Here is a 27,134-nt window from a genome sequence, read left to right as displayed (position 1 = left end):
ATTGCACTCTGCTGCAGAGCTGCACTGGCTGGCACCATCCTTTCCTAGATCATATTTCACTGTGTCTGGATGCCATTAGCTTCGGACCAAAATAGCTGCTTTGTGCTGACCTTTAAAATATGTTTTTGAAGCTACTGCTGTTGTGCCTTTAGAAGAGTACAGAAAAAAGTATCCACACTAAAAGGTTTTTGGTTTTTTTTCAATATTCACCCGTAGCTGAATGTCCACAAGTGAGTATTCAAACTGCTGCATGTCACATTTGTATCAGAATCTTCAGAACTACCATGAATTTTGAACATTTTGTACTCTAATAAATCCATATTTACTATTCTCCAACTGTATGCATTGTCTGTAGTTGCGCATTTCCAACACAGGGTGGCAGTAGCGAGCCCGTGTCGTGCAAAATGTGTCACGTGACCGGCGCGGCCTAACTCAGGACAAGACCATGTTGCAGTGCTCTGCTCTCATATTCCTCTCCTTATCTTCCAATCACCAATGATCAGACCGCCTGTTTGGATCTCCTGGACTTCTATCAGACTGATTGAAGAACATTTGGACACATTAGTCATGGCCCAGGGTCCTGGTCTCTCCTGTTCCAGCCTCGGTGCTGAAGAGATCCTGAGAGAAATCCAGGTCAATTTACTGGAATGTAAAGTCTGCTTTGAGAAGTTCAGCACTGGGCAGAGTGGCCATAGGCCTCAGAACCTCTCCTGTGGTCACGTCCTCTGCCTGAAATGCATCACCTCTCTTTCCCACCCCGTCCTGAAGAGGCTGGAGTGCCCCTTCTGTCGTCAGCCGTGCAGCACTGACGGCACCTCCCACTGCCGGGTCCTCAACGACGTGCAGGAACTGGTCTTCCGGCGTTCCGCGTCATCTTCTCACGGGAAAAACAAAGACCCCCGCTGTGGTGTGGGCCTGGCATCTACAGCTCTGCACCTCTGCACAACTTTGGGGGGTTGGGGGACTCTCACCAACCCCACTGGGATAGCCTCTTTGGGTTCCTCTGGCATGATGGCTGTGGTGCACAACGGTGACATGAAGGTGGTGGTGTTCAGTCCAGAGGGCAGAAAGCTGTACAGTTTTGGGGAAAGAAGACAAACCAGCGGGGATGTCTGCTACCCACTGGATGTGGCGGTGTCTCCTTGTGGTCACTTGGTGGTGACCGATGCAGGCGACAAAGCTGTGAAGGTGTTTACCTCCAGGGGGCACCACCTTTTGACGGTTGAAGGTTCCTTCCAGATGCCCTGGGGTGTGGCCACAGACAGCTGTGGAGACATATTAGTGACAGATACTCGCACCGGTGCACTATCCAAGGTAAAAGTGGACTATAACCGCGCTCTCCTCCTGGAGAATCAGACTGTGGTTTCAGACCTCCAGTGTCCAAAAGCGGTGGCTTGTTGCTGGGCCACGGGGAACGCCGCCGTGGTGGAGCAGGTCCCTGATGTCGCTGGCCCACCAGGGAGGCACCATCACACCCGACTGAGGGTGTTTACAACAGACTTTCACCTGCTTTATCAGACTGACAGCTTCAGCCTGAGCCTGCAGTCCTCCCCCAGGCTGCACGTGTCCGGCGTGGCCTTCGACGGAGACGGAGACGTGATCATCACCGACTCCAGCCAGGGGATGGTCTGGAGTTTGGGGAACCTCCGTCACGGTCCGGTTCTGACTCCTCTGGTGGGAGAACACCTCATTCATCCGGTGGGTCTGGTGTCAGTGAACAACAGCCTGGTGGTTCTGGACGCTGGAGACCACACAGTAAAGATCTATTCTGCTGGACGTAAAGCCGGGTCCATCACAAAGCCCATTTCTGAGCAGGCCCAAAACATCTCATCTCATCTGGGACCTCAGCATACTACCAATTGATTTGACTTTAATATTATATTATAAATGTAAGAATACATATTAGGCTGGGAGAGGGGTTCTTGATGACGTCATTTCGAACCAGTCCAAATAGGGATTTAACGTAAGCTGTGAAAAAAAAAAAAATCTCTCTTGTGAATAAAACTATTTAACAATGGCAGAGAGGGGGTCAGAGTCGCCACTGGGAAAGAAAAAGAGAACATTGAAGATACAAAGTGTTTTTCGAGAAAATAAATAGTTTGGAGTCAAACAAAAATGCTCTTGTCAATTTTTCCTAATTATAAGATGTAATCATAACGCTTACGGGCGAATTATTTTCCTGTGTGCGTGCGTGTGTGCGTGCGTGTGTGTGCATATTCAGGTTAGGACACCTGCAAAATAATGCCAACGATACCCAAATAAAATCCCAGAGTCGGCTTATCGGCTGTCATCATTTATTTGGACGCGATCCAATCCGGTCGTGATCGTGGGTGGGAATTCATCAACATGTCAACCGGCATCACGTTTCCTCTCCACTGGTTTCTCTTCGCCCAGTAAGCGGCGCGGCGGTGCGCAAACTGGTTGGCCCTCTGTGGCACCGCCGTCTCCAGTCAGCCAGAGGCTCGCAGTCGTGCTCCCAGTGGAAGATGGCGGTGGTGGGGATGCTGTCCGGGGCTGGAGCAGGGCGCTGGAGTCGCACTAAAGCCGAAGCTGGGGGGATATAAAGCAGGAAAATGAACGCGCGTCCGTCTCTCGTCCTCGGGCTCTGGACTCCGGCGGTGGTTTAGCGAGGGGCCCCTTTTTTGTGGCCGAATTCCGGACTTCTCTTCGGGGATTCGCGGACTCTCCATAGATAGCTCGGCGCTTGGACGGGGTGGGCGACAAAAAGTGGACAAAAAAATGTCGGATACGAAGGTAAAAGTAGCGGTGAGAGTCCGGCCCATGAACCGCAGGGGTAAGTGTTTTATCTCCGCCGAGCCCGCAGTTTTAATGTCGCGCATTTATTCCAACGCGCTCGCAAAGTTGGGATGTCTTCGCCATTGCTGCTCTCAGCCCGATTTTACGAGCCTAAAGTCAGACTTAACTGTAGTTTAAAGAAAGTATCTCAGTGGGTTTTTTTATGTAAACTTCGCGCACTCCGCCTCACTTTCCCAACCAAACTTTTGTCTGCGCAGAAATCGAGCTGAGCACGAAATGTGTGGTGGACATGGAGGACAACCAGACGGTGCTGCACCCTCCGCCTTCCAATGCAAAAGGAGAGAGCAGGTAAACCGAACCGAGACGCTGCCCAGGCGTTTGAAAACGGAACCTTAGTGTAATAGCGGTGCAATAAGCCCGTTATAACCTGTGTGGGTGCGGGATGGAATAATAGCGGCTGTTGCAGCGCTGCGGGGGTGTTCTTGGACGGGTTCGTAGTGCAGAAGAACTCAGACTGCACCCTCATTGCACTGTGTCCCACCCAGGTCATTCACAACTATGAGTGTTGTGCAGATGTCCATCACACAGGGCACCGTGAGAACATCTGCGCTCAGCCTGTTCCTGCTGGTTAATAACGGCAGCACAGTCGCACCGTCGCCCACCTGTTTGCAGCCTGACCTCAGGTGACGTTTCAGCTGGACCTGAATGATGCTTGACCTCAGGGTTTGTGTGACCCGACGCGCTTTCAGGGCGTAGCGAGACGCGGGCCGGCCTCTTGTCTTTTTGTGGAACCGTTAGCGGCGGTTCCTGCAGTGGCTCCGATGGAGTTTCTGATCATAGCGGTATTTTCCTCTTTGCGTCCGCTGCCAGCTGCCCCTCTCCCCCACCCTCATCCTGGCCTTCACACGCGCACATGGACCATCCGCCGCTCAGATCGCTGTCGGACTCCCTGTTACGCCTCCATGATTCAGACACAGAAGAATGGGGAGTAACAGGGGAGTAATACCACCGTCTTCCTTAATTACAAGCTTGAGCTGATTGTCCACACACAGAAAGAAGTCTCTGGTTCTTTCTCGGACTATTTTTCTGAAAGGAACCAAAGTCAGGTTCCTTCTGAGAGGTCGCAGAGGTCAAGCACAAGTGGTTGGAGTATGAGCAGCCTCCTCGGATCACATGAACCCGAATTTTAGAACCCCATTTTTAGCTAGCATGAGGGGAACAGACCTTTGGCTACTTGACTCTCCCCCAGACTCTCCCCCGATCAGGACGATCTTTGCGTCGATACCACGCAGATCGATCCAAGCCGCGCTGCATGTTGGTAAGTTTTTGTTTTTGTTTGAACATCGGCGTTTCCATAGATGCTCGCGCGGCTATAAACAGCGCGTGTGTTGATATTTGAGGATATTTTGGACAGAGGGGAGACGCGTGTTATGCAATTTGTGCCGAATGCTTCTGGCAGCCTCGGGAGGGAACATGACTAATGTTGATAGCAACCTGCAACACAGGACGAGGCCCTAGCGTTAGCCAAAGCAAACAGGCTAATGTGACACAGCGACGGAAGGCGATACGGAATTGGAAACTGAAACAAATGTTTGGGAAATCAAACCATTTTCTGCCTCCTCCTGCTATATTCACACATGGACATTACAGCTTTTATGGAGGGTGTGGATTTGGGATCGCACACGCTCCTCCTCCAGGTTGTTGTGCGTGCGTGAAGAAGGCCGTTGAGAGTTTGTGACCCCAGTAGTTTCGATTCGGTCGACTGTTGTTATGTCATTTTAGTTTCTGTCATTTAGTCCAAGCAGATAATTGCTAACATTCGTCTGTGTGTGTGTGCGTATGTTTTGGGATCCGGGTGTTTAGGCTGCCTAAACCATATAATTTTGTTCTCAGCCGCTTGTGGAGCCACAAAAGGAGGCAAGTGTGATCCCTAAGACGTTGCCTTTAGTCTGAAGACACCTGTTCCTGTTGGAAATGTGCAGGATTTAGCGGGTATTAGCCTCCTGAATGCGGCTGCAGGCTCGAGATCACGGGAAGGTTTTCGCTCTCATGGGAACCGTCAGAGAGAGACAGAGACAGTAAGCACAGCATTGTTCACAGGATTCAGCAGTGGCAGAAGCCCATAATAGTCTTCATTTGCCACAAACGGTTGCTTAAAAACACAGCATATGTGAACATTTGATCAAAAAACGGCATCTTAAATCATAAAATCATCAGATTCTCAAGAATTTGAGGGGGGGGGGGTTCCTTTGATGCTAAGTCTCATTCTTTGCTAAGCATTATAGAAACACTCGTGACTCGTGACCCCCCCCCCTCCCCCCCACGCTGGCCGGCGGGCAAACGAAAGACGGGTCGTGACTTCGGGGCGACAGGTTCAGTTTCGCGGGTTTCACCTTTCATCTCTGCCTGCCCGCGTTGGCACCGACGGCGCATTTGAAACGGGATTCTGGGAAAGTATTCGGCTTTTCACGTGTGGGTGAGGGTTTGCAGGGACAATGAGGGTGGGAGTGGAGCTGCAGAGACATACCTGAGGCTGCTGTCTGCACGGGGGTGGATGGTGGTGCACTGTGACAAAGGAAATACCCTTCCACTCCCTCAACGGGGCCCTATTACATCCATCATGCTGCAGCGTGGCCGTCAGCCAGAAACAATGACTCCCCGCGGACAAACCGGGACTTTATCTTCTTTTCACCCATATTTTCTTGAAAATGACATAAAATGCGTATTTCCAAAGGTATTTGCTGATGTTGCTAGAAGTTCTTATCTGCTGAAAGGAATTCCCAAACGTGTCGTTTTCGCCGTAATCTCTTCCTCATTATGGGTTTATCTGCACTCTCAACACTCAGAATCGGAGCCTCACACATACGTGGTCACACGCTTGTTCTGGCACATCTGGTTTCTGTAAGGCAGATGTGTTTTAGTGGAGCCCAACAACATTTCTAGTTAAAAATATGACAACATTTTTAGAGAAGCTCGAGTTTCTGTGCTGTATTAACGTGGAAAAATCATTTATTGTTGATTGTTGTGTAATTAGCTGTAGGACAAGAACCAGCCCAACTGTAATTGCACCATATTTATTCTGCATGTTCACTTTAGGCAATAAAGGAATGTTGCTGTCTGGTATTTGACCCAGAAGTTGAACTGTGTCCATGTGTAGCTTAAAACAGTGCAAAGGAGTACCGAAGCGAGACTGTTGCATTTTTGGGCCATTAGCAATTAGCAGCTTTGCCAAACTTTGAGCCGTCCCTTTAAAGTGGGTCAGGCTGCAGTCTCCGCTCACTTGCATCCGACGCCGCTCATACTTTCTTCCAAGCCTAGCACGACCCAAAACAAATGCTTAGCGCACCACAATGGCGCTTTGTCCGGATTCTGCTTCCAGGAATGCTTCCTTTGTTTTCCATTTCTCTCCCTTTATGCCAGTGATCCACCTTTGCCACCAGGAAAACGTCGTCCTTGGGGTCTAAATCTTTCCTCTTGTCACCGTTAGGCCAAAGTCTCGCCCCCAAACCTAAAATGTAGGCTCCCTGGGCGACTGTTTCCTGTGAAGAGGGTGGGACATGTTTCCATCTTGAGAAAGCTCTTGTCCTTCTTGCTTTGTTAGGCCCCTGCCCATCTCATTAGGCTTCACATTCTAAACAACATATGTGAAAATCCACCTTCCTGCATAGTTTCCGTGATGACTTTCCCTTTGGTTCTCTCAGTCGAAGTCTCCAAACGAAGTTTTGTCGCGTTCACGCTGGTTGTTTTTGCTTAAAAAACCCAGAAAAATCAAGTTTGACCCGCCGAGACGCGTTCTGCTATTCTGATTAGCGACGTGTAGCGAGCGGACAGTGTCAGAGGAGGTCTGGACCACGAATCCCCGCTTCCTGGTGTGTCTGAGGCCCTTGATGTGTTCAGCATCTCTGTGTTTGTGTCGGTCCGCGCACGCAGAACCTGCTGACCCAGCCTGTCCCCGTGGTGTCAGAAATGCCAGCGAGGATTAAATTAGCCCCGGCCTGCATCATATGTTGTTGCTAGCGTTTGTTATGGAGTCAATTTGGGCGTCACGTGCGCTGCTGTTGATGACACTCGTAGGCACTAGGGCTGTTTTTAGTGGCCGGACTCATTCATACCAGAACTCCCCCAGTGTGTTTTCCCTGTCACTTAACGACAGATGATGCAGAAACGGTATTTGACATTTGGAATAATAACGTTATTATTAGGCTCTGTGAAAAAATTCAGTGTTTCCTTTTGCACTAAAGGTCCAGTGTGTAAGATTTGGCAACATTTAGTGGCAGGAATTGCAATCTGTGTCCTCGGCCTTGTGTTTAAGGGTGACCTAGAACCTGCGGTGGCTGCTGGGGGGTCCAATCAGCGAGGGAATCATCTGTTTGTCATCCTAGATTCAACAATACTGAAATACGTAGCCGTAAAGCGTGTTATTAAAAACAGTTCTGTGGGCTTCTGACAGCAGATTATTAGAGGTCCTACACATCTGACTTGTGACAATTAGTGCATTAGTAGCAGCATTTACAGGTTGTCACGTAACAAACCTGAAGAGGTTCCAGGAATTGTTTGTGCGGCCTGGTCTGTTTCTGCCATCATCAGACCCGGTTCCCTTCACTGGTGTGTTTTTGAACGCCCTGGAATGTTGCGAGTGTAAACCTTCGCTTCCAGCCGCCTGCCGTCGGGCTCGCTCCCCGGAATCGGCCCCGGCTGGGACGGGCTGGCGCTCCGTGCGTTCCCACACAAAAGACACGACACACTGCTGCTGGTACCTTCTACACTGAGTCTCACACACACACATCATGAAGCTTGTAATTGTTTTAAATTAGCGGTGGAAAATGCTGCCTGTGTAGGGTGGGAGAGGCTTAGCTGTAGCCACATATTAAGAAGAGGAATTTGACTTGGGTTGGGGGGGGGCAGGGTGGGTTCTTGTATGTATGTTTGTACAGAAGCGATGAATGCTGCGACTGCCTTCTCCGTGGGGGGTGGATGCCGCCTCCGTGACTGACATATTCCATTTGCACGAGGGGATTATATCATCAGAAGCAGATCCTAAAGCAGGCGACTCCTTCACAGGAATCAGTCGGCAGTGTTTTATCTGAAGGGTGGATGGACCCTAGAGAACGATTACCAGGAGCTTAATCTGGGTTGGTGCCCACTGGGCTGCCACAGGGCAGTTTTTGGTGGCATAATAACCCAGTGGCCTTAATCCAGCATCATATCCATGGGGGGGGATTCCATCACTACCACAACCTTCCTTTTGGGCACCAGCGTGACACGTATGCGTGAGCGTCAGTGGGGGAGAATCCCTTTTCCAGGCTTGATCTAAATCAAATCATTAACGGTGTCTTGGCATCAGTTAGCTGGCAGCTAACGTGTGCGTCAGTGACCGCACAACTGATGCCCACTGGGGCTTTAATGCCCCGCTGGGTCACGTTTGTCGGCGTCGGAGAGGGAGAGCAGGCTGATGTGGTCTGGCACATCTGTGCCACACGTTTGTGTCGCATATCTGGAGCACATCACCTCCAATAATCATAACAACGGTCCCGTCGCTACGTGCTAAAAACGTTAGCTTCATTCCAAAACCAGCCAGATGTAAAGGATACAGCCTAAAGTTGTTTCAGATGAATACAGATTTTTTTTGGGGGGGGGATTATAGAGATTATCTGTAAAGTGCAGTGGGAGAACTGGATCTTAGGCCTTAATGCTGCGATGTGGGTGGAGGTAAAATCATTACACTGTCTATTTCATTCTGAAGCGAAGGGAGCTTCCGATGTGATGTTTGTAGCGGATTAAACGTGGACGTACGCGGATGAAGCTACAGTTTCAGTCCAGGCCGTGCACATTCCAGAGCTGCCTGTCTTTTTTCTAAACAAAGGCCCGTGTGTGTCTGTATCCATGTGTGTATCTTCCTGCTGTTTGATCCGTTGGTCTTTCTGTCGGAACACATCTGCTACGCATCTCCACTGCTGTTTGGTGTAAAGCACCGGCTCCGCTTTGGTGCCACACCGGCTACTTTGATGCGATTATGATGCTTTTTAGCAGCGTCCTGGAGTCACCTGAGACCTGTCACCTATCAGCACTTCATTAATTGTGAGACCCAAAGTGTGATCGTGGGACGCCGCCGCTCTCGGCGCCTCAGCAGTGTCAGTGTGAGACATCCCGGTGCAGCGTTACGGCCCTCTGAAATGAAGTCACCTGCCCTCCGGTTTTGGTTACTGCGTGAAGCTGTTGTCCATGATGACCCTCCTGGGGTCGTCCGCGGACTGTTGAAAGATGAGACACAGTCACGTGCACGAATATCAGCCCTTGATGTACAGAATTGTGTAAAAAAAGAAAGAAAGAAATTTAAAAAATCCACCAGAGAGCTAAAAATGTGCCTTCAGCACAGGATCACTGCAATAAAATTAACATTTACAGTTTTGTTGACCCTTGAAGGGGATAAACAGCCCCCAAATGCTCACATATAGGACTCATATGAGCTGGGGACTCATTCAAGGGTGCCTTCGGCTCCAACACCCTCCCTGTGACCCCGCAAAGGGATATAGCGGTCCAGACCTCAGGTATCCATAGGGTCCCCCTCCTTTACACAACACCAAGTATAGAATGTGGTTTATGTCATTTTGAAGGCTCGCTATAATGTTGAACGGTGATATTTTAGACCCGGCGTGTCCCCAACAACTGGCATATTTAAACATATTTGGAAGCACTTATAAATATTTAGTTTTACTACCTCCCTTTCAGAGAACATATCCTGCCTAACATTGTTCGGTGGAGTCCCTCTTTGTCCTTTCGGCAGCTGCTAATTCCGAGTGCAGCTTCCCCAACCTGGCCTCTCTGTCAGATCTGCAGGCAGAGGGGCTATTTACTCAACAGAGTCGGTGGGACATTGAATCCCCAAATCTCTTCCCTCGCTCACGCTCCACTGGCCCAATTATGAACCAAATCACAGCAGCATCCGCCATGAGAGAACACAGCCGCGTGGAAACGGTGGCGTGAGTGACAAAATGAGTGTCGGCTGTGAAAGTGCCTGAATGGAACCGGAGGATTTTAGCGGCATTTAAGTTGCGTGTTTGTTTTAAATGTGCATCTTTTCAGCGTGGAAGAAAGCAGTGTCCCGCTGGGAGACGTGCAGCTGCATCTTCCACAGTGCGGACATGTCCTGAATGTTAAACTGCGTCAATGCTAACCATGTTATGTCTTCTCTGTCCGTGCCCCCCCACCCACCCACCCACCTACATCAACCCCTCTGGTGCTGCAGAAAACAACCGAAGGTATGTAGCTATTCTCTGTTTGTCTTACTAGAATGTAGAAACTGACAGCCAAAATCCAAAAAAGGGGATTTCTTTTCACACGTCAACTATCAAACTAATTCAGAAGGAATCTCTGGTGCCCAAAGTGCTGCTCCCCTGGTCCTCCGAAGACACCCAGCGCGCGTCCGTCCACAGCTGTGGTGCGTTTTCTGGGGACGTGATTGAGACCATCTGAGTCATTTGGTTGGTCAGCAGCAGCCGAATGGCGTCTTTGTCAAAGTGTCGGTGCTCAAAGATGTCTTGAACATCAACAAAGGCCGCGCGATCTGAAAGGGATGAGCACAAACGCCGGGTCAGCGCATGTGTGCGCGCGAGCATTCAATGGCACATTGTTGGCGTTCACCCCCCCCTTCCCAATTTGACAGCTCTCTTGGTTGCTAGCTAAGCTCTCAGTACCAGGGAGACCGCTACCACGGGCTCTGGAGGTAGAACGAGGTGTTTGCTGTGTGGAACACGTGGCGCTCTGCGAGGTTCGAGGCTTCACAGGAGTTCTGGTGTCCAATCACAGCCAGTTTTCATCCGAGAAACCACAAAAGGGGCTTTGTGCTTCTCAACTTCAACGAGATCATTATTTACGCTGCTGATTAATAGTAATTGTCCAATCAAGGACAATTTGCTGCACAGTCACGCCCTAGTCGAGCCCGAGTTACTTAACCAGCTCTAATTGGGAATGATGGTACTTTTGTTCCTTTGAATGGCACCCAGTCACAAGAGGGGGGTCTTGCCTTCCAAACACCCAGCATTCTCAGCACTTCCCAGGTTGACTGTGCAGCCAGTGGTTCCTGGGCCAGTGGGCCTTATTATTAGGAGAATTTACCACAATTATTTGGGGTATTTCAGGGTTCCCCCACCAGTGGTGCATTTAAAAGCAAGCTGGGCTAAAAAAAAATAGCTAACTGTCATGCGAGACAGTGGAATTTGAAGGAATATGGGTGATATTTTTGGTAATTTTGAAATGTGTACTGTCGGAGTAGGTGAGCCTCCTCTCTGTGTGTCACCCATCCAGGTGGGAAGTGAGATGGGGTGTCTGAGGGGCTGCTCTGTAGCCTTAGACCAGGGCTGGGCAAATCCAGTCCTCGAGGGCCAGGTTCAAGCCAGACTTTCTGTCCTACAGGTAAACACTTTCACCTGGGGTTCCATTTACCTTGGTGAAAGCGGTTTCTCCCGGGTAGGATGCAAGACCTGGCTGGATCCCAGCCTTTGTGGATTGGACTTGCTCATCAGAGGAGGTCAAATCCATTCCTTGAGGGTTCGATTCAAGCCAGGATTTGCATCCTACCAGGCTTTCACCAAAGTAAATGGAACCCCAGGTGAAAGTGTTTACCTGTAGGACAGAAAGTCTGGCTTGAACCTGGCCCTCGACTGGATTTGCCCACCCCTGCTTTAGACCCTGTGCTGAGAATTTAGTGGCAGCATGCACCACCTAGGCCGGCTCCAGCCCTGTTTCCTTGGAGACGATGGTGACCGGGTGCTGGAATGTCTTCTGGGGAGCACTGACCCTGATTTATGAATTCATTTAGCTCCAGCAACTGCAGCAAAAACACGTTGCTGCTAACTGTGGATTTGTGCCGTATTTTCTCCAAACAATATGAGGATAGTTTTTCACCTAACTCCCCAGGACAAGCTCGGCCCTGCTGATTTAATTAAGGGGGACATGTGGCAGTATCACAAATGAGCTCATTTTTGAGCACAGAAACGATCTTGCTAGGAAGCATGCGGCTGTTCTGCTGTGCGTTGTGCTTGGACAGGTGTGAAAAGTGTGTTTTTACACTCTCTGTGCTTTCTGCCCGTCAGGTGTTTGCTTTTGACCACTGCTTCTGGTCCATGGACGAATCCAACGTTCCTAAATATGCTGGTGAGTCAAAAAGGAGGCGACAAAGGAAGTGAAATCCTGTTCAACGTGAAGGCCTCCTGATGTTTGTGCAGCGGGGAAGTTCAGTTCACGCAAAGTTGGTTTTGCCGTCATGCAAATAAAAGCAGGATGCTAGCGTCCCCTAATCTGCGCTGGCTAACCGCTGAGTAGCATTCTAAATGGCAACAGTTCATTCTTTTGTTTAATCAAATTCACTAACGAGAGCTGGAAAATAAAGACCGCAGCAACGGTTTTTGTGAACCGGCTATGTAAAAGCGGTTATTGCTAGGAGCCTGAGACACATTTACATAATTATCGCGCAGCAGATATCTTCCTCGTTGCCCGGCCCCGCAATTTGTGATGGAAATGCAATGCTTACATCTGCTTTGTGTTGAAGCGACAAGGCAGTCTGTTCATCCAAGGGCCGCCTCAAGGGCCGCGGCCGACGCTTTATTTAGCTCATTAAACAGCTGTCCCATTCAGCCGGGGCACGACACAGAGCCATACAGGAGATTGCTGTACACATTTTCCACACAGCAGGACAGGAATCTGCCCCACTGCTGAATCCCATCAGTTGTTCCCTCGTTCGGACGCTCCGTCAGGGCATTTTCTTCTGGAGCTGTTGTCAAAGATGCAGACCAGAAATCTGTTTACACAATCGCATGTTTTACTTGTTTACCATAATCTCCATGGAGACCTGTTCTTTGTCGAAAAGGTCAAGAGGTGGTGTTCAAGTGCCTTGGAGAGGGAATACTTGAAAACGCATTCCAGGGATATAATGCCTGCATATTTGCCTACGGACAAACAGGTAAATAACCTGGGAAACGGAACACGCAGAAAAGCATGTATTCCTGATTAAACTGGGGAATCATTTGACTCATATCCTTCCACAACGTGACTCTGATTACCTCATTTATCAAACTTCCTGGTTTAGAGAAAACATGCTCTGGAAGGTGACACACCTAGAATTACAATAGGCAAACAGGAATGTTGACACAATCAAATGAGAGGAAACCTGATCTAAAAGCAATTCCCTAATTATCTCTTTTTTAAACTTTGGTCAAAACTAGTTCTGGTTCCTGGAGAGCAAATAAGGGAACAAAGAAACATTAGCATGCTAGCAAGCTAACCTGGTGTTGATGACTATGATCCCCTGCAACCCCCCCCCCCCCCCCCCCCCTCACACACACACACTGGATGTGCATGTCCAGTCATGTGACTCTACAATGTCCGTCCAGGTTCAGGCAAGTCCTTTTCCATGATGGGGAACGGGGAGCAGCCGGGTTTAATCCCTCGGCTCTGCTGCTCTCTGTTTGAGAGGGTCCACAAGGAGGAGAACGAGGCCCACACTTTTAAGGTTGAGGTTTCCTACATGGAGATCTACAACGAGAAAGTCCGCGATCTGCTGGATCCCAAAGGGTGAGTCGCAGGTGTCCATTTGAATTTGAAGGAGTGATACAGCCTGCTTCAAAGACTGTACTGGGATCTGTTTTTATAGTCTTCTTTCAGCTGCAGCCTGAACTCAGAGCGCCGCAGCGGCTAAAATTTAGCTCCAGTGACCATAGCACAGCCATGTCTAATAGCTTGAATGGGGGATGGCAGGAGGGTAACATGAGTAGGAAGTTGAACCAGTCATTTCCTGCAGGACAGCAGCCGTCATCCTTCTTTGAATCCCCGCTCTGGTGTGGGTTGGCAGACAGACTCGGGAGGAGGGGGGGGGTCAAACTGTGAAAGGAGCGTCTGTAGATGTGAGCAGGAGAGCGTGACGAAGATGCAGTCAGACACGTTTGCCCTCGCTGCATTTAAAACAAAAGAAACTCCAAACACAACCTCTTCTGAATCAGCCTGTGGCGATCCGTGACAATCAGACCTCCGCTTTTATATTCAACTTTTCACTTTCTCGTGGTTCTGATATGAATGTGTAGGAAACTCTTTTAAAAAAAAAAAAATTCTTATTTCTTTGTCTTGCAGCAACATTTATTAATTGAACCTTTTTGCTTTGCACTACTCCAGGAGCCGACAGTCCCTGAAGGTCCGGGAGCACAAAGTTCTGGGTCCGTATGTGGACGGTCTGTCTCAGCTGGCTGTAATGAGCTTCGAGGTGTGTCTTCCTCCCTGCTGTCGTCACGGACACCAGAATCTGCCCAGTGTTACCGCTTAAAAGCATCTTATTTCACATTTTCACAGACATGATTCATAACACGCTGGGGCCATGATTCTGGTTACACGTCCCCTCTTGTCAGCTCACTGATTTACAGTCACAGTCAGCACAGCGCTGTAATTCGTGCACTACGTCGAGGGGTGCACGCTTGAGTGTCTGCAGCCTGCATGCCAAGCGTTGGCAGGGCCTTTCTGTTTAATTCAACATCTCCACCCTTTTCCTCCGCACTCCGCTCGGCTGTTGCCCGACTGTTTCAGCGACACCATCTCACTTTACAGTTTTCAGATCAGCGTCGTCCAAACCCTTAACTTGAGCACGCCAGGCAGAAAATTGCTTTCACAAAGGAAATTGGGATCCTTGGCGAGGCGTTGTCTAGCGTAGGACTGGATTTGGACAGTCCCATTCCAGTCTTGGTTCTTCCCTGAAGCATAAGTGCATGTTCAGCGTTTGACTCCACTCTCTGTCTCTCTAGGACATCGAGGTGTTGATGTCTGAGGGGAACAAATCTCGCACGGTCGCGGCCACCAACATGAACGAGGAGAGCAGCCGCTCGCACGGCGTCTTCAGCATCATCGTCACGCAAACGCTTTATGACCTCCGGTCCGGGGTCGGCCTTGAACTTATTCTCACAGTGGATTTTTTTCTGTGTGTTTGTCATGTGATCTGATTTGTGACCTGCGATAAATAGAATTCGGGGGAGAAAGTGAGCAAGATGAGTCTGGTTGACCTGGCGGGAAGTGAACGGGTGTCCAAGACCGGAGCTGCTGGCGAGAGACTCAAAGAAGGGAGCAACATCAACAAGTGGGCAGAGCTGCTGATGTTAGCATGTTTTTTATTTTTATTTCAATGTCCTCGCCACTGAAGAAGCGTGTGTTTTGCTGTGTTCACAGGTCTCTCACCACTTTAGGCTGCGTGATTTCTGCTTTAGCCGATCAGTCGGCGGGAAAGGGCAAAGCCAAGTTTGTCCCGTACAGAGACTCGGTGCTCACCTGGCTGCTTAAGGTGAGGCACACACGTTCACACCTTCCTTCTACCCAGCATCTGTTGATGCTTCAGTGACCTTTACATGGTTATTGCGTGTAGGACAACCTTGGCGGGAACAGTAAGACGGCCATGATCGCCACGGTGAGCCCGGCGGCCGACAACTACGAAGAGACTCTGTCCACGCTTCGCTACGCCGACAGAGCCAAGAGAATCGTCAACCACGCCGTGGTGAACGAGGACCCCAACGCGCGGATCATCAGGGAGCTGCGGGAGGAGGTGGAAAAGCTGAAGGTTCAGCTCTCGCAGGCTGAGGTGAGGGAGGGTGTAGAGGGGGGAGTGAATCAGAAGTCAGGAATGAATCGCTGAATCCTTTCTTCCCACCATCCCCATCAGTCCATGAAGGCACCAGAGCTGAAGGAGAAACTGCACGAGTCCGAGAAGCTCATCCAGGAGATGACGGTCACCTGGGAGGAGAAGCTGAGGAAGACAGAGGAAATTGCAACTGTATGCATGAAGTTGCGTTTAAATCGACATGGGCGCGGCGGCGATCACACCGTTGTCCTACCCTGTCCCCTCACAGGAGCGCCAGAAACAGCTGGAGAGCATGGGCATCTCCCTGGAGACGTCAGGGATCAAAGTGAAAGACGACAAGTGCTTCCTCGTCAATCTGAATGCCGATCCTGCCCTGAACGAGCTCCTCGTCTACTACCTGAAGGTTCTGACCACCTTAAAGATGCTTTCAGGCCCTTGCTTCGTTTCCTTTGGTTTACAGACGGAAGAAATGAAGTAAAGAGAGAAAAATCGTTCATGAGGAAGCTGCAGCGTTCAGGGGAAGACTGGGAAATTGTCTTTTTGGCTCCACCACACTGTCAGGGCGGCTGCTGCTTCTCAGCGTGCCCAGACTGTGGTGCACATGTGTGATCGGTCCAGATGAGCCTGCGAGAGCGCAGCGGAAGGGTGGAGGGATGGGAGAAAGCCGGAGCTGCGTGCAGAACAACAGGTCTTTGTCTGGGTTCTGCAGACCAGCCTGGCATATCAGTGAGGAACGAGCGCAGCGGGTTAGTCTGCGGGGCAGGACATCCTCCTCCAGCCGCCAAGTCTGTTCCACAACACCCACTTTTGCAAGAGGGAGAGCCTTCCGAGTTATTTAGGACTTTGCCTTAAATTTACTCATTTATTTCTGACTGCGTTTTCGATCTGTTATTTCAAGTTGTCATAATCTGTCTACCTGCACGCAGGAGCACACCCGTGTGGGCGCCGACACATCCCAGGACATCCAGCTGTTTGGGATCGGTATCCAGCCGGAGCACTGCGTCCTGGAGCTCTGCCAGGACGGTGACGTCACCCTGACGCCTGTCGGGATCTCAAGGTGAGCCGCTGCGCTGCCTTCTCCTCCGTGCTCCGCGTTGATCTGTGTGTAGCTGTGTGTTGGCTCTCTCCATGGATGACTAAACCTCAGCGTTTCACATGACCTCACCGTCCAGGAATCTCATCCCGGCTTCCCACTTTGATTTTAGATCCTTCTGCTACTTTCTGCTGCATTTTTATCCACCAGGTCTCTCTCTGCGTGGACCAATCAGATCATTAGAACTCCTTTTCTTTGTTTCTTCCAGAACATGTGTGAATGGAACAATGATTGACTCCCTGGTGCACCTGTGGCACGGAGATCGCATCTTGTGGGGCAACAATCACTTCTTCAGGTAGCAGATGTCTCATAGCACGTGCTGATTAAATCAGACACCGGTTTTAAAGTGCCGCCCTTTGCTAGGATTAACCTTCCCAATCGAAAGCGGCGCGACCGTTTAAAGGAGCTGGAGAGAGCTTCTCCCAGGGAGAGCTTCATCGAGGCGGACGTGGAGACCGCCAGCGAGGCTTCTTCCGAGCAGGATTACAGCTACGAGTTTGCGCAGATGGAAGTCATGATGAAGACTCTGGGCAACAATGGTACGATAGGGATAATCTCCCCTTTGGGATCCACATTATCTTTTGTTCTTTCAGGTCACAGCTGTATGACAGTGGGAGGTCCACGTATTTTCCCTGCTACTCCAGCCATATTCCGTAATTGCATAATCTGTTCTTCTGTTTATTCTCATTACTCTAAAACGCTGCTTTTTCTTAATCTCCCCAACTTCAATTTAGATAATCACAACTCTTTGGTGCTGATGTTTAACCAGCCGTGGTGAGCTCAGCCTTAACATGTCCAACCCAGGGGTCGTTCTCTCTCCTCCAATCAAAACTCTAGAGAATAGGTGCGCGTTATATGAGCTGGTTCTCAAACACACCTTCTGTGCCGAAGCCCAGGGTTGCCAAGACACTTTGCTCAAAGTTTTGGTTTGCCGTCCATGCAAGTGTTGTTTAATGCAGGTCTGCTTTATATTATTGTGATGTCAATGTTGCCCGATGGTTTGGAAAGCGCTCGAGCTCGCTTCTCACCATGTGTCTATAATTACTGTAATTAACTTCATGCAAGTTTTGCTTCAGACTCCCTGGATTCCAGAAGAAGAGGGCTATTTGCATTTCCAAAGCAATCTGAGGAATTAGGGGAGGAGGGATTTAGGGAAGCCAAGAGGAATTGCAGATTAATGTTGCTGATGAAAATCTAAAAGCAGGGAAACTGTAGAGGAATTTCCCCGAGTGATTGAATTGCTTTAAACGGATGGCCTGTTCGCCAAATGTGATAAATCAGCCCTGGTCCAAAGTCTGCCAGAACCTTTCACTCAAAGTGTTGCACAAGTCACCTGTAAAGCTAATCAATCTACATTCAGTCCGTCTGCAGACGTTATATGGAAGGCGGATTTGGTTCAGCCTGCAACGGTGTCCTGAATGCATCATTCAATTGTTGCTGCAAAGGCAAAGTGTTTGTGGCGAGAGATAGCCTGGGCGGAGCTGAAAGTCTAATTTGGACATATTTACTAGCTCCAAAATGAAAACGCTTAGGAGATTCTGAACCACAGTGTTGTAAACGGGGAAATAAACACAATAAAATCAAACCCTTGCAAAGACACATGAGCCTTTTGCAAGAAATAAACTATTTAGCATCTGTGCCTTTACTAAAAGAGTTTTCCTGGCTTTGGAAATGGTTTATTAGCTTGTGACACGACGTCTTTTCCATTTGCAGACCCTATGCAGAACGTAGTGCAGGTGCTGGAGAAGCAGTACCTGGAGGAGAAGCGCACGGCTCTGGAAGAGCAGCGGATGATGTACGAGCGGGAACTGGAGTCCTTACGGCAGCAGCTGTCCCCCGAGAAAACGGCGGCGCCGCACCACCACAGCGGCGGCGAGCGCCTGACGTATCCCGTGGCGCACGCAGCCCACAGCAAGCTGCGACTGTGGACGGAGGAGCGGTGGGTGCAAAAGTCGTACCTATTAAATCACCCCTGTGTGCAGTGCTAGCGACGCTGGATGTGACACATGAAAGCAGCCAAATATGTCATCAGCATTTTTAAGGCATAGCGTCAGTAATGGCGCTGACTCACTCTGACTCATGCGGCCGCTTCTGTTCCAGATGTAGATCCTCAGAAGGGATCTAATATAATGTGATCTTCCTGTCATAATAGAGACATTGTTATGCCTCTTATCGCAAAGTGATTTGGAATATTGATATGATCCTCTAACGGACTGAGATTCAGAGAGAAAGTGCTAATAGGGCATGGAACTTTTGTCTGTCCCTGTTTGTGCGGGTGCAGGGATGAGCTGTTCCGTCAGAGCCTTTCTCGGCTCAGGGAGCAGGTTGTGAAAGCTAACACTTTGGTGCGAGAAGCCAACTTTCTGGCCGAGGAGATGAGCACAGTGACGGATTATCAGGTCACGCTGCAGATCCCTGCGGCCAACCTCAGCGCCAATCGCAAGGTCAGATCGCTGACTCGTCATTCTATCTGAGCTGCAGCTAGCAGCGGAAAGAAGGAAATCATCGTGCACTGTGTGTTTCTTTGCAGCGAGGGGTGATAGTGAGCGAACCCGCCATTCAGGTGAGGAGAAAAGGGAGGGGGACCCAAGTGTGGACCATTGAGAAGCTGGAAAACAAACTGGTGGATATGCGAGAACATTACGCAGACTGGAAGGAAGACTCAGCGGAAATGGTAAGAAAACAACAGGACCAAAACAGGAAAGTTGTCCCAAAATATTATTCCTATGCCCCTGTGTTTGGATTTGTGTGTTTGTTCCCAGTGTAAAAGGACAAACAGTAACTGCTGCGACCCGTTCTATGAAGCACAAGAGAACCACAACCTGATTGGAGTGGCCAACATTTTTCTAGAGTGCCTTTTCCATGATGTCAAACTCCAATATGCTGTCCCCATCATCAGCCAGCAGGGAGAGGTACCGCTCACCGACACACAAACAGAAAGAATCAGAGATGGGAGAAAGACTCGAGCTACGTTTCAACGTGGGTGATCTGACTTCAACAGGTTGCAGGCAGGTTGCACATCGAGATGATGCGCGTCAGCGGAGCCGTACCGGAGCGACTCTGCGGAGGCGACGACTCGTCTGAGAACTCCAGCGAGAGCAGCTGCTACGAGGTGATGGACACAAACGGGGAAATCGTGCACATGGCCAAGAGGCTCACCTGCAGGGTAGGTGTTTCTCCTTCTTTGCACGTTGGAGGTCGCGACGCAGCGGAAAGCCGGGGCTAAAGCGCGCTCTCGTCTCTTGGCTGCAGGTGCGGATCAGAGAGGCGACGGGTTTGCCGCTCAACCTCTCCAACTTCGTCTTCTGCCAGTACACCTTCTGGGAACAAGGGGAGCCCGCGGTGGCTCCCCCCATGGTCAGCCCAGACAGGCCGTCCCCACGAAATCCAGATGCCCAGTTTACAGTCCAGTTTGACCACTGCAAGGTGAGTTGGGGGGGGGGGGGGGGGGGGGGGGCTGCTGCTTTAAATAATATTGATGTAATATATTTAAAATGTTCTGTTATTGTTGTTTGCTGCTGTTTTTAATCGGTCTGCTCTTTTAATGGAGCAAAGAGCAAATGAGTAAATTGTTATGCTGTAGTTTGGACACTCGTCATTTAGTTGTGCTGCAAACCTCTTGTTTTTTTTGCAGGACTTTGTTGTCCACGTGACAGAGGAATTTTTGGAGTTCATATCAGACGGAGCCTTGGCCATTGAAGTGTGGGGTCACCGCTGTGCAGGAAATGGCCGTTCCTTGTGGGAGTTAGACGCGCTGGAGGCAAAAACCCAGACGCTTCGAGACAGGTAGAAGCTTTACTTTCAGATACAGAGACAAACACCAGTATGCACACACACTCACACACACGCAGACTTTTTTTTTTACACGTCATTAATCTTTGCTGCTGCGGGTTCAAGGTGGAACGAGGTATCTCGCAGGATCGAGCTGTGGATCTCCATCCAGGAGCTGAATGAGCAGGGGGAGTACTCGTCTGTGGAGCTGCATCCTGGAAAAGACATTAGCACTGGAGGCGTCTTCCAACTCCGACAGGTCTGTAAAGAACCGAGCCTGGCTGTCACGCACAGCGCAGACAGCAGTCTGACGTCAAAATGATGTGGAACCTTTCAAACAGGGTCACTCCAGAAGGCTGCAGGTGTGCGTGAAGCCTGTCCAAAACTCAGGCACTCTGCCTTTGCTGGTGGAGGCTGTGCTGTCTGTCTCCATCGGCTGCGTGTCCGCTCGCTCCACCAAGCTCCAGAGGCCGCTCGACAGCTACCAGGTCTGTGAGAATGAAGTACAGATTGCGTTGAAATCATGAGTTGCTGTTTGTATGGAGAAACAACAACACACTCAGTGGAATATGCAGCGTTATCCTGATGTCCATTAGAGTATAAACCATGCTGGTTTCATTTAAAGGCCCCATTTTCACCCTTTTCTATCTACATCAACAATAGAAAGGAAAGTAAATGGTATATTTTACCGCAGTATCCTCTTTAAGGGCTGAATGAGCTGTAATGTCAGTGTCCTTTCTGGCTCTCCATGACCCTCTCATGATTGACTGAGTCTGTTCTTTCCTGCCAGAGAGAGGTGGAAGACGATATGGATAGTTATCAGGTACCCTCTCAGTCTCCTCTAGCTGCTCCTCCCCCAGTAGTTCACTCTGCAGCATGAAGAAAAATCCACTGACTGTGTGTTTGTAACCAAGGGCATGTGAGACAGGAGGCAGAGAGCTGTGCCTCTGCCAGCTTTGTAAATCATCAACTGCACAGGAAGATGGTTATCAATCTCACCAACTATTGGTGGCTTTTTATGCAAATCACGGCTCCACCCAACCAGCAGTGCCTTTCCCCTCAGGTTGTGCACACTAATGCCTGTTTGCTTCTCACTACTGAAGAGCTGCTCATATAATAATCGATTCATCGCGTGAGCATTGCATGGCTGCATGATTCCCGTACTTTGCATGGTGGAATTTTTGCTGATGTCGGGAGAGTTACACAGTTGGCTTTGAGGGCACTTGTTTAATGTGGTTTGCAAAGAGGATTTTGCTCCTTGTGGTTTCCCACAAAGTGTTCTGGTGTGTATCCAGGTGGGACTTTTTTTTGGATTAGTGCAGTGGCTGCTCGCAAGTACAAGTTAGCGTGCACATGCTGGGTGTGTGCGTTAAAAGGTGGCTTAAGGGAGGTTAGACGCAGTCGTTTCAGACCTTAGGCTATTCTCAGGCGCAAGTGCTGCCCTGAAGGTTTTGATTAAAACACTTGGGGGGTTTGGGAAGGCTTAGGTTTCTCTGGGATCGGTTGACTTGTAAGATGTATGAAAAATGATAAAAGGCAGGAATAACACAACACTTCCGTGGCCATGCCAGCTCTGTGCACCATCACTTCGCTAACATCACGCTGTGGAGTGCAGCTGTTGTGCCTCCCCGGGCCAGAAACCGCTGGTTCTAATTTCTGTGTCATTCCAGGAGGAAGATCTCAACTGTGTTCGTGAGCGCTGGTCAGAGGCCCTGATCAAACGGCGAGAGTACCTCGATGAGCAAATCAAGAAAATCATCAACAAACACGGTGAGTCTCTGACTCTGGCCTTTTTAAAAGTGAGTTTGTTGTGGTAAAACATCTCCCCTTCACAAACCCAGAGAAGACAGAAGAGGATATTGAGCGTGAGGCCCGTCTGGTGGAGCAGTGGGTCGGCCTTGCTGAAGAGAGAAATGCAGTGCTGGTGCCAGCGCCTGGTAGCGGTATCCCAGGAGCTCCAGCGGACTGGTAAAACAAACCCTCATCCCAGTACACGTTTTAAGACGTCAGCTGCAGCCCAATAAGCTCCTCTTCAAATCCTTGCAGGACCCCACCTGCAGGAATGGAAGCTCATATCCCTGTGCTCTTCCTGGATTTAAATGGTAAGCTCGTCCTTTCTCTTATTTCACAGCTTTCTTTTAAACTGCCCTGACACAACTGCCTTTTACACCACCAGCAGATAATCTGACATTAAATGAGCAGCTGACGGGCCCTCACGCCGCAGGAGTTAACTCTATCCTGCCCAAGGAGCATGGAAGCCAGTTTTTCTATCTGCCAATCATTAGGCACAGCGAAGAAGAGGTGAGCCACTACTTGGTCTCCCCCTTGTGGGCCAAAAAGGAAAAATCCGAATAAACCTTCTAATCACGTGTCAGCTTTTGAATACTGCTGATTTGTAATTGAGAAAGGTTTTTCTTTTTTCATATGAAGCACTTTTACCGAGCATTTGATTTTCATTTCTGTCCTGATATTTTTTTTTTTTTACTGCCCCAGCTTTCAGCAGTTTGCTCCTGGGACTCGTCCATTCACGACTCTGTGCACCTCAATCGTGTCACGTCTTCCAACGAGCGTATTTATTTGATCGTGAAAGCCACAGTGCAGCTCAGCCACCCGGCCTCCCTGGAGCTGGTGCTTCGCAAGAGGATTGCCGTAAACATCTACAACAAGCAGGTTAGTAGAAGAGTCGGGTTGGATTAAGAGACAGAACTATGTTGAACACACAGCTGCGTCTAACATGGTTCTGGTTTGATTCTTCCAGAGCTTCACTCAGAGTCTCAAGCGACGGATGTCTTTGAAGAACACCCTCCACGCCTGTGGTGTGACCTATGAGATAGTTTCCAACATACCAAAGGTAAAACAGTGGCTGCCTTTTTCATATACTATGTGTCATTTTACTAGTTTAATCTGCTCTTTTCTGCATTTTATCTCTTGCTGCTGCGTTTAGGCCTCAGAGGAGCCTGAGGAGAGAGAGACCTTGGCCCTCATGGCTGCTCGCGGGGACAGTGAGGAGACCCAGGATGGAGAGACCTACATAGAGAAATACACCAGGGGAGTTTTGGAAGTGGAGAATATCCTCAGTCTGGAGAAGTTACGACAGGTATTTCATGCATGCTTTGGGCTGTTTTCTAAACTTGCAGTAAACCATTGAGCTGTTCCAGTTTATAGATTCAGCTCCTTTTTATTCTGCACAGGCTGTGACAGTAAAGGAGGCGCTCACTGTAAAGGGGAGACACTTGAGGAGGAGTGTCAGCACACCAAATGTACAGCATGTAATGATTATATGTCCAGATTTAACTGTGTTGACACCAGCAGCAAATTATTAAAGTGTAATGTGTTGTTCTGCTGTCCAGTCTTCATGTAGCAAAATGGATCTGACTGGCTGTGAGGATGAAGACTGTAAGGTAAGAAGGTGACCAACATGTTAAGTTGGGAAAAGGAAAGTCCCTCTGCTGCACCTTTACTTTAACCTCAGCGCGCCATGCAACCTGATCTGTGTATGACCATCTAGGACCACGGTGATCCTGTGGACGACGCTAACTGCAATGCCCAGGAGGGCTCACGCTGCACCACGCCAATTAAGACCAGGGAGACTCAAGGTTCGATACCGGAAATGCTAAATGCAATACAGGTGGGCAACGATAAGGAACAATGCATTACTAACAACATGTCTGCTGGTTTGGCTGCAGACGGCGCCACGTTCTTCAATTCCAGTCCCTTTAAAGTTCTGTCACCCCAGCCGGCCAAGTTCCTCAAGTCCCTGCTGCCTGTCAAAGAGGAGAGCAAGGCGAGGAAAGCACTGGAGGCCCGGCCCTTGTTGGGACAAGAGGTAGGAAGAGTAGATGTTTCTGTAGGGCACAGTTCTCTTTTTATCAGGACAGCTTTGATTAAGGTTAACAGCTCCCCTGACATTATGGCTTCAAGGAAGGGAAAGACAAAGACTCACAAGAGCATGATTTCAGATTTTAATCAACCACAACACCCAGCTAGAGAAAGCTGCCTTCAAGTCATAAGTTTGTTGGTGATGACTTGATTTTTTCAGGATATGTCTATGTTCCAGCATTGAAACTAACCCTGCATATGTGTTCTCATTTGTGCTTGAAGTGGACTGTATGAGGTGATAGGAGGGTTGTTGATAGATGAGTGGAGGAGCATATGTGGGTCTGCAAACAAGTTTATGATCAGAACTGGATATTCTTTCAAAGTGGCCTTCAGGCGAGAGGTGGGGTACGTAGCTAACGTAGAACTTCAGAGTAGCGCTCTCGTAGTAGAGTTCACTTTATCTGTCTTTAGCAGTGTTTGAGTAGAGAAAAAGGAGCAGTCATGCGTTACAATTCATGCTCACAGTCTGACACTTCAAGCACGTTTTTGTGAAGTACTCAGCTGCATGGAACTAACTGTGGAAGTGGCTTGCCCAGCTCCGTGCATGCTGTGTGCGCCTGTATGTGTGTGAGTGTGTGTGTGTGAAGTGTTTGCTGTTGTTCTGACCCATCTGCAGAGCATGCGCTCATGTGTGGACAGCCCTGCACTGCTCCCCCCTCCCTGCCCCTGGCGCCGGCCCAGGGCAGGCAGCGAGGGCCACTGCAAGCCTTCCACCTCCACCTCCACCCTCACCTCCACCTCCACTTCCACCACTCCCACCAGCAGACAGCTCAGCCACATACAGCCACACACCGCTGTAAGTGCCGCACTCCCCGGTACATGCGCACCAGTATACATGATACTGGTTTTTACAGCAGAATAAGTAACAACACACACACGCCACAGAAAAGCTGTGTCTCAATACTGTTTATAGGAAGATGTCAAAAAAGTAGACTGTTTTTTAAGTTTAATTCATTACAACGATCCATTAAAGCCTGATTAATTGCTCTGTAGAGTCACAGTACTCGTGACAAAGGCAATTTATATTCAATACTTCATCCATCCATCCATTATCATATATCTTACTCCATTTTTCACTTCACTGAGTGTAAACACGGTTAAATCAATACAGGTTATCACTGATGTCACGGCTGCCGGGTCGTGTCTTCTGCCCTTCCGCCCTTGTTTTGTTCAGCAGGACTCTGAGGATGAAGAGACAGACGTCGACGCCAATCTCAGCCTCGATCCGACTCTTCACGACCACAGTGGCTTCAAGCCTTACATCCCGGAAGACTTTGCAAACTTTGAAATTTACAATGCTGCTCTGGAGAGCCTTCCGTTCTCGCGGTCTGACTCGAAGAGAGGCCGATGCGGAGGTGGGAGCGGGGACAGGGAGGTCCCCCGAAGCCCCACGGTCAGCAGTTGCACGAGCGGCTACTTCTCACACAGTGCCTCCAACGCCACGCTGTCTGACATGCCTTTCAGCACCAGCGAGAGTTGCGACCACCTTAGCGGCACCTCCAGGGACCCCAACGACTCCCAAACCAAAAGCACTTCTGCAGGGAGTGAGAGCCAGCAGCCTGCTCCCTCAGCCTGTGGCGTTCAGACCCAGCCTACCTCCTCGCCAATCAGTACCCCTAATTGCACAGAAAAGCCGCAAACCTTGGCACTGTCCAGCAGCCAGGAGTTCACCGACTTTAAAGGAGCTGATGACAGCGTGGGAGAAAATGAATCAGTGTGTATTACAGAAGGCTGGAAGCAGGGGGGCATAGACATTTCTACAAACCTGCAGAAGAACGCTGATTGTGTAGAAACATGTGACAATCGACACTTAGAACTCTGTGGTAACGGCATTTCTGGTCTAAGTGCTGTATGCGAATATCCAAATATCACAGACTGTGCTGGTGCCGTTAAAGCAGCAGATGCTCCCATGGCAACGCAGGTATCTGACAAAGCACCTTCTGCCGCGTCGACGGCCTCACCTTTACCTACAGTCGGATCCCCTGCACCGATCCCACGGGCGGGAGGAGAACCCCCGATCCAGGAGCCGGCCCAGGGAGACCTTCCCCACGGGAGCCCCTGTCCCAGCCCCAACCCAAGCAGCGCAGAACCGTCAGGGGATTCCAGCGGGGACGAGAGCGCCCCCGTGGCTCAGCTTCCTGACTGGATGGCCCCCGGGGAGCAGGTGTGGGTGGGCAAGCGGAGGGGAACAGTTTATTACGTTGGAGGGGTGGAGTTTGCCAAGGGGATCTGGATCGGTGTGAAGCTCGACCTGGCAGTGGGTGAGTGGGTGAATATACAGAATATTAAATACAGTATATTAACCAGTATTTTCTTATAGGTTTTTTTTATAATCAACACTAGATCTTCTTGTATGGAAATGCCAGACGTGATGTTTATGAATTCCTCTGCAGGGAAGCACAACGGGACCGTGCAGGACCGAGTGTACTTCCGCTGCCCGCCCGGCCACGGCGTGTTTGTGAAGCCTTCTCGTCTCACCAGAGGACCCCCCTCCGTCGAGGCAGAACCGCACACGCTGATCAGATAGGACCCAAAGGATGCCCGCCGAGGCCTAAGGTCTCTCCCGGGATCCAGTCGACCAAGGGCTGGCGTGTGTCCGCTCTGTTTGCCTTTTTTTCTTTTCTGAAACATATCGGACCTGTGCATTTCCAGTGATTACTGTATACTGAGCATTTCCTATGCACAAACCTGATCTGAAACGGGGATGTTTTTGATATTATGAGACCATAATTTTTTATTGGGAGTCAAAAAAAACAAACAAAGAGAAAATCAGCAGCCTGTACATTTTCTTACGGTCTGAACTTTATATGTGATATTTTTGTAAGACAGTATTCCGGCCCTGTGGTTCACAGAAAAATCTGGGATATGAAGATTAAGAATGTACTACTGTTACTAAACATTGATATTTACATTGAAGCCAATCGTCAGGGGTAACCAAAGAACTACGGTTCCGTATCTGCTGTTTTGTGTTATTTCTCTAATAGAAATGTCCGTGTCCAAGTCCTAAAGCTTTGTGCCATATCTCTC

The 27,134-nt window shown here is 49.6% G+C and overlaps 2 protein-coding genes and 1 long non-coding RNA gene across 13 annotated transcripts; 2 read left to right on the top strand and 1 right to left on the bottom strand.

Annotated features, from left to right (window-relative positions):
• Positions 1-567: 567 nt before the first annotated feature.
• LOC101078986 (E3 ubiquitin-protein ligase NHLRC1) lies at positions 568-1,863 on the top strand. Its single transcript, XM_003966180.2, has one exon. The coding sequence runs from the start codon at positions 568-570 to the stop codon at positions 1,861-1,863; it is 1,296 nt and encodes a 431-aa protein (XP_003966229.2).
• Positions 1,864-2,404: 541 nt separating this feature from the next.
• On the top strand, positions 2,405-27,065 carry kif13a (kinesin family member 13A). Of its 10 annotated transcripts, none has more exons than XM_029838282.1 (40): positions 2,405-2,794; positions 3,015-3,101; positions 10,000-10,016; positions 11,850-11,910; positions 12,623-12,715; positions 13,146-13,326; positions 13,921-14,008; positions 14,541-14,675; positions 14,757-14,869; positions 14,959-15,070; positions 15,152-15,364; positions 15,446-15,556; positions 15,633-15,767; positions 16,291-16,421; positions 16,666-16,752; positions 16,821-16,996; positions 18,171-18,396; positions 18,739-18,901; positions 18,988-19,131; positions 19,220-19,369; positions 19,459-19,623; positions 19,710-19,883; positions 20,092-20,243; positions 20,355-20,487; positions 20,570-20,716; positions 21,019-21,051; positions 21,899-21,998; positions 22,070-22,196; positions 22,275-22,330; positions 22,405-22,529; positions 22,722-22,898; positions 22,987-23,079; positions 23,173-23,325; positions 23,420-23,497; positions 23,579-23,629; positions 23,737-23,824; positions 23,915-24,054; positions 24,724-24,903; positions 25,282-26,368; positions 26,501-27,065. In XM_029838282.1, the coding sequence occupies exons 1-40, from the start codon at positions 2,740-2,742 to the stop codon at positions 26,632-26,634; spliced, it is 5,871 nt and encodes a 1,956-aa protein (XP_029694142.1). In that variant the 5' UTR covers positions 2,405-2,739; the 3' UTR covers positions 26,635-27,065. The 10 variants fall into 10 exon arrangements, with proteins under 10 accessions (XP_029694142.1, XP_029694144.1, XP_011604009.2 ...); XM_029838284.1 differs by having other exon boundaries at positions 3,015-3,105; positions 10,004-10,016; positions 22,408-22,529; XM_011605707.2 differs by having other exon boundaries at positions 3,015-3,105; positions 10,004-10,016; positions 23,420-23,488.
• LOC115250302 (uncharacterized) lies at positions 20,236-21,230 on the bottom strand. 2 transcript variants are annotated; one of them, XR_003888877.1, is made up of 3 exons: positions 20,918-21,230; positions 20,559-20,718; positions 20,236-20,489 (listed from the first exon to the last, which is right to left on the bottom strand). It is a non-coding gene; the product is annotated as an uncharacterized lncRNA (long non-coding RNA). The 2 variants fall into 2 exon arrangements; XR_003888878.1 differs by having other exon boundaries at positions 20,237-20,443.
• Positions 27,066-27,134: the final 69 nt, after the last annotated feature.

Source organism: Takifugu rubripes, chromosome 7 (assembly GCF_901000725.2).
Source record: "Takifugu rubripes chromosome 7, fTakRub1.2, whole genome shotgun sequence".
Taxonomy (NCBI): domain Eukaryota; kingdom Metazoa; phylum Chordata; class Actinopteri; order Tetraodontiformes; family Tetraodontidae; genus Takifugu; species Takifugu rubripes.
Note: the sequence above shows the minus strand (reverse complement) of the source record. Positions and strands in the feature narration are given on the sequence as shown.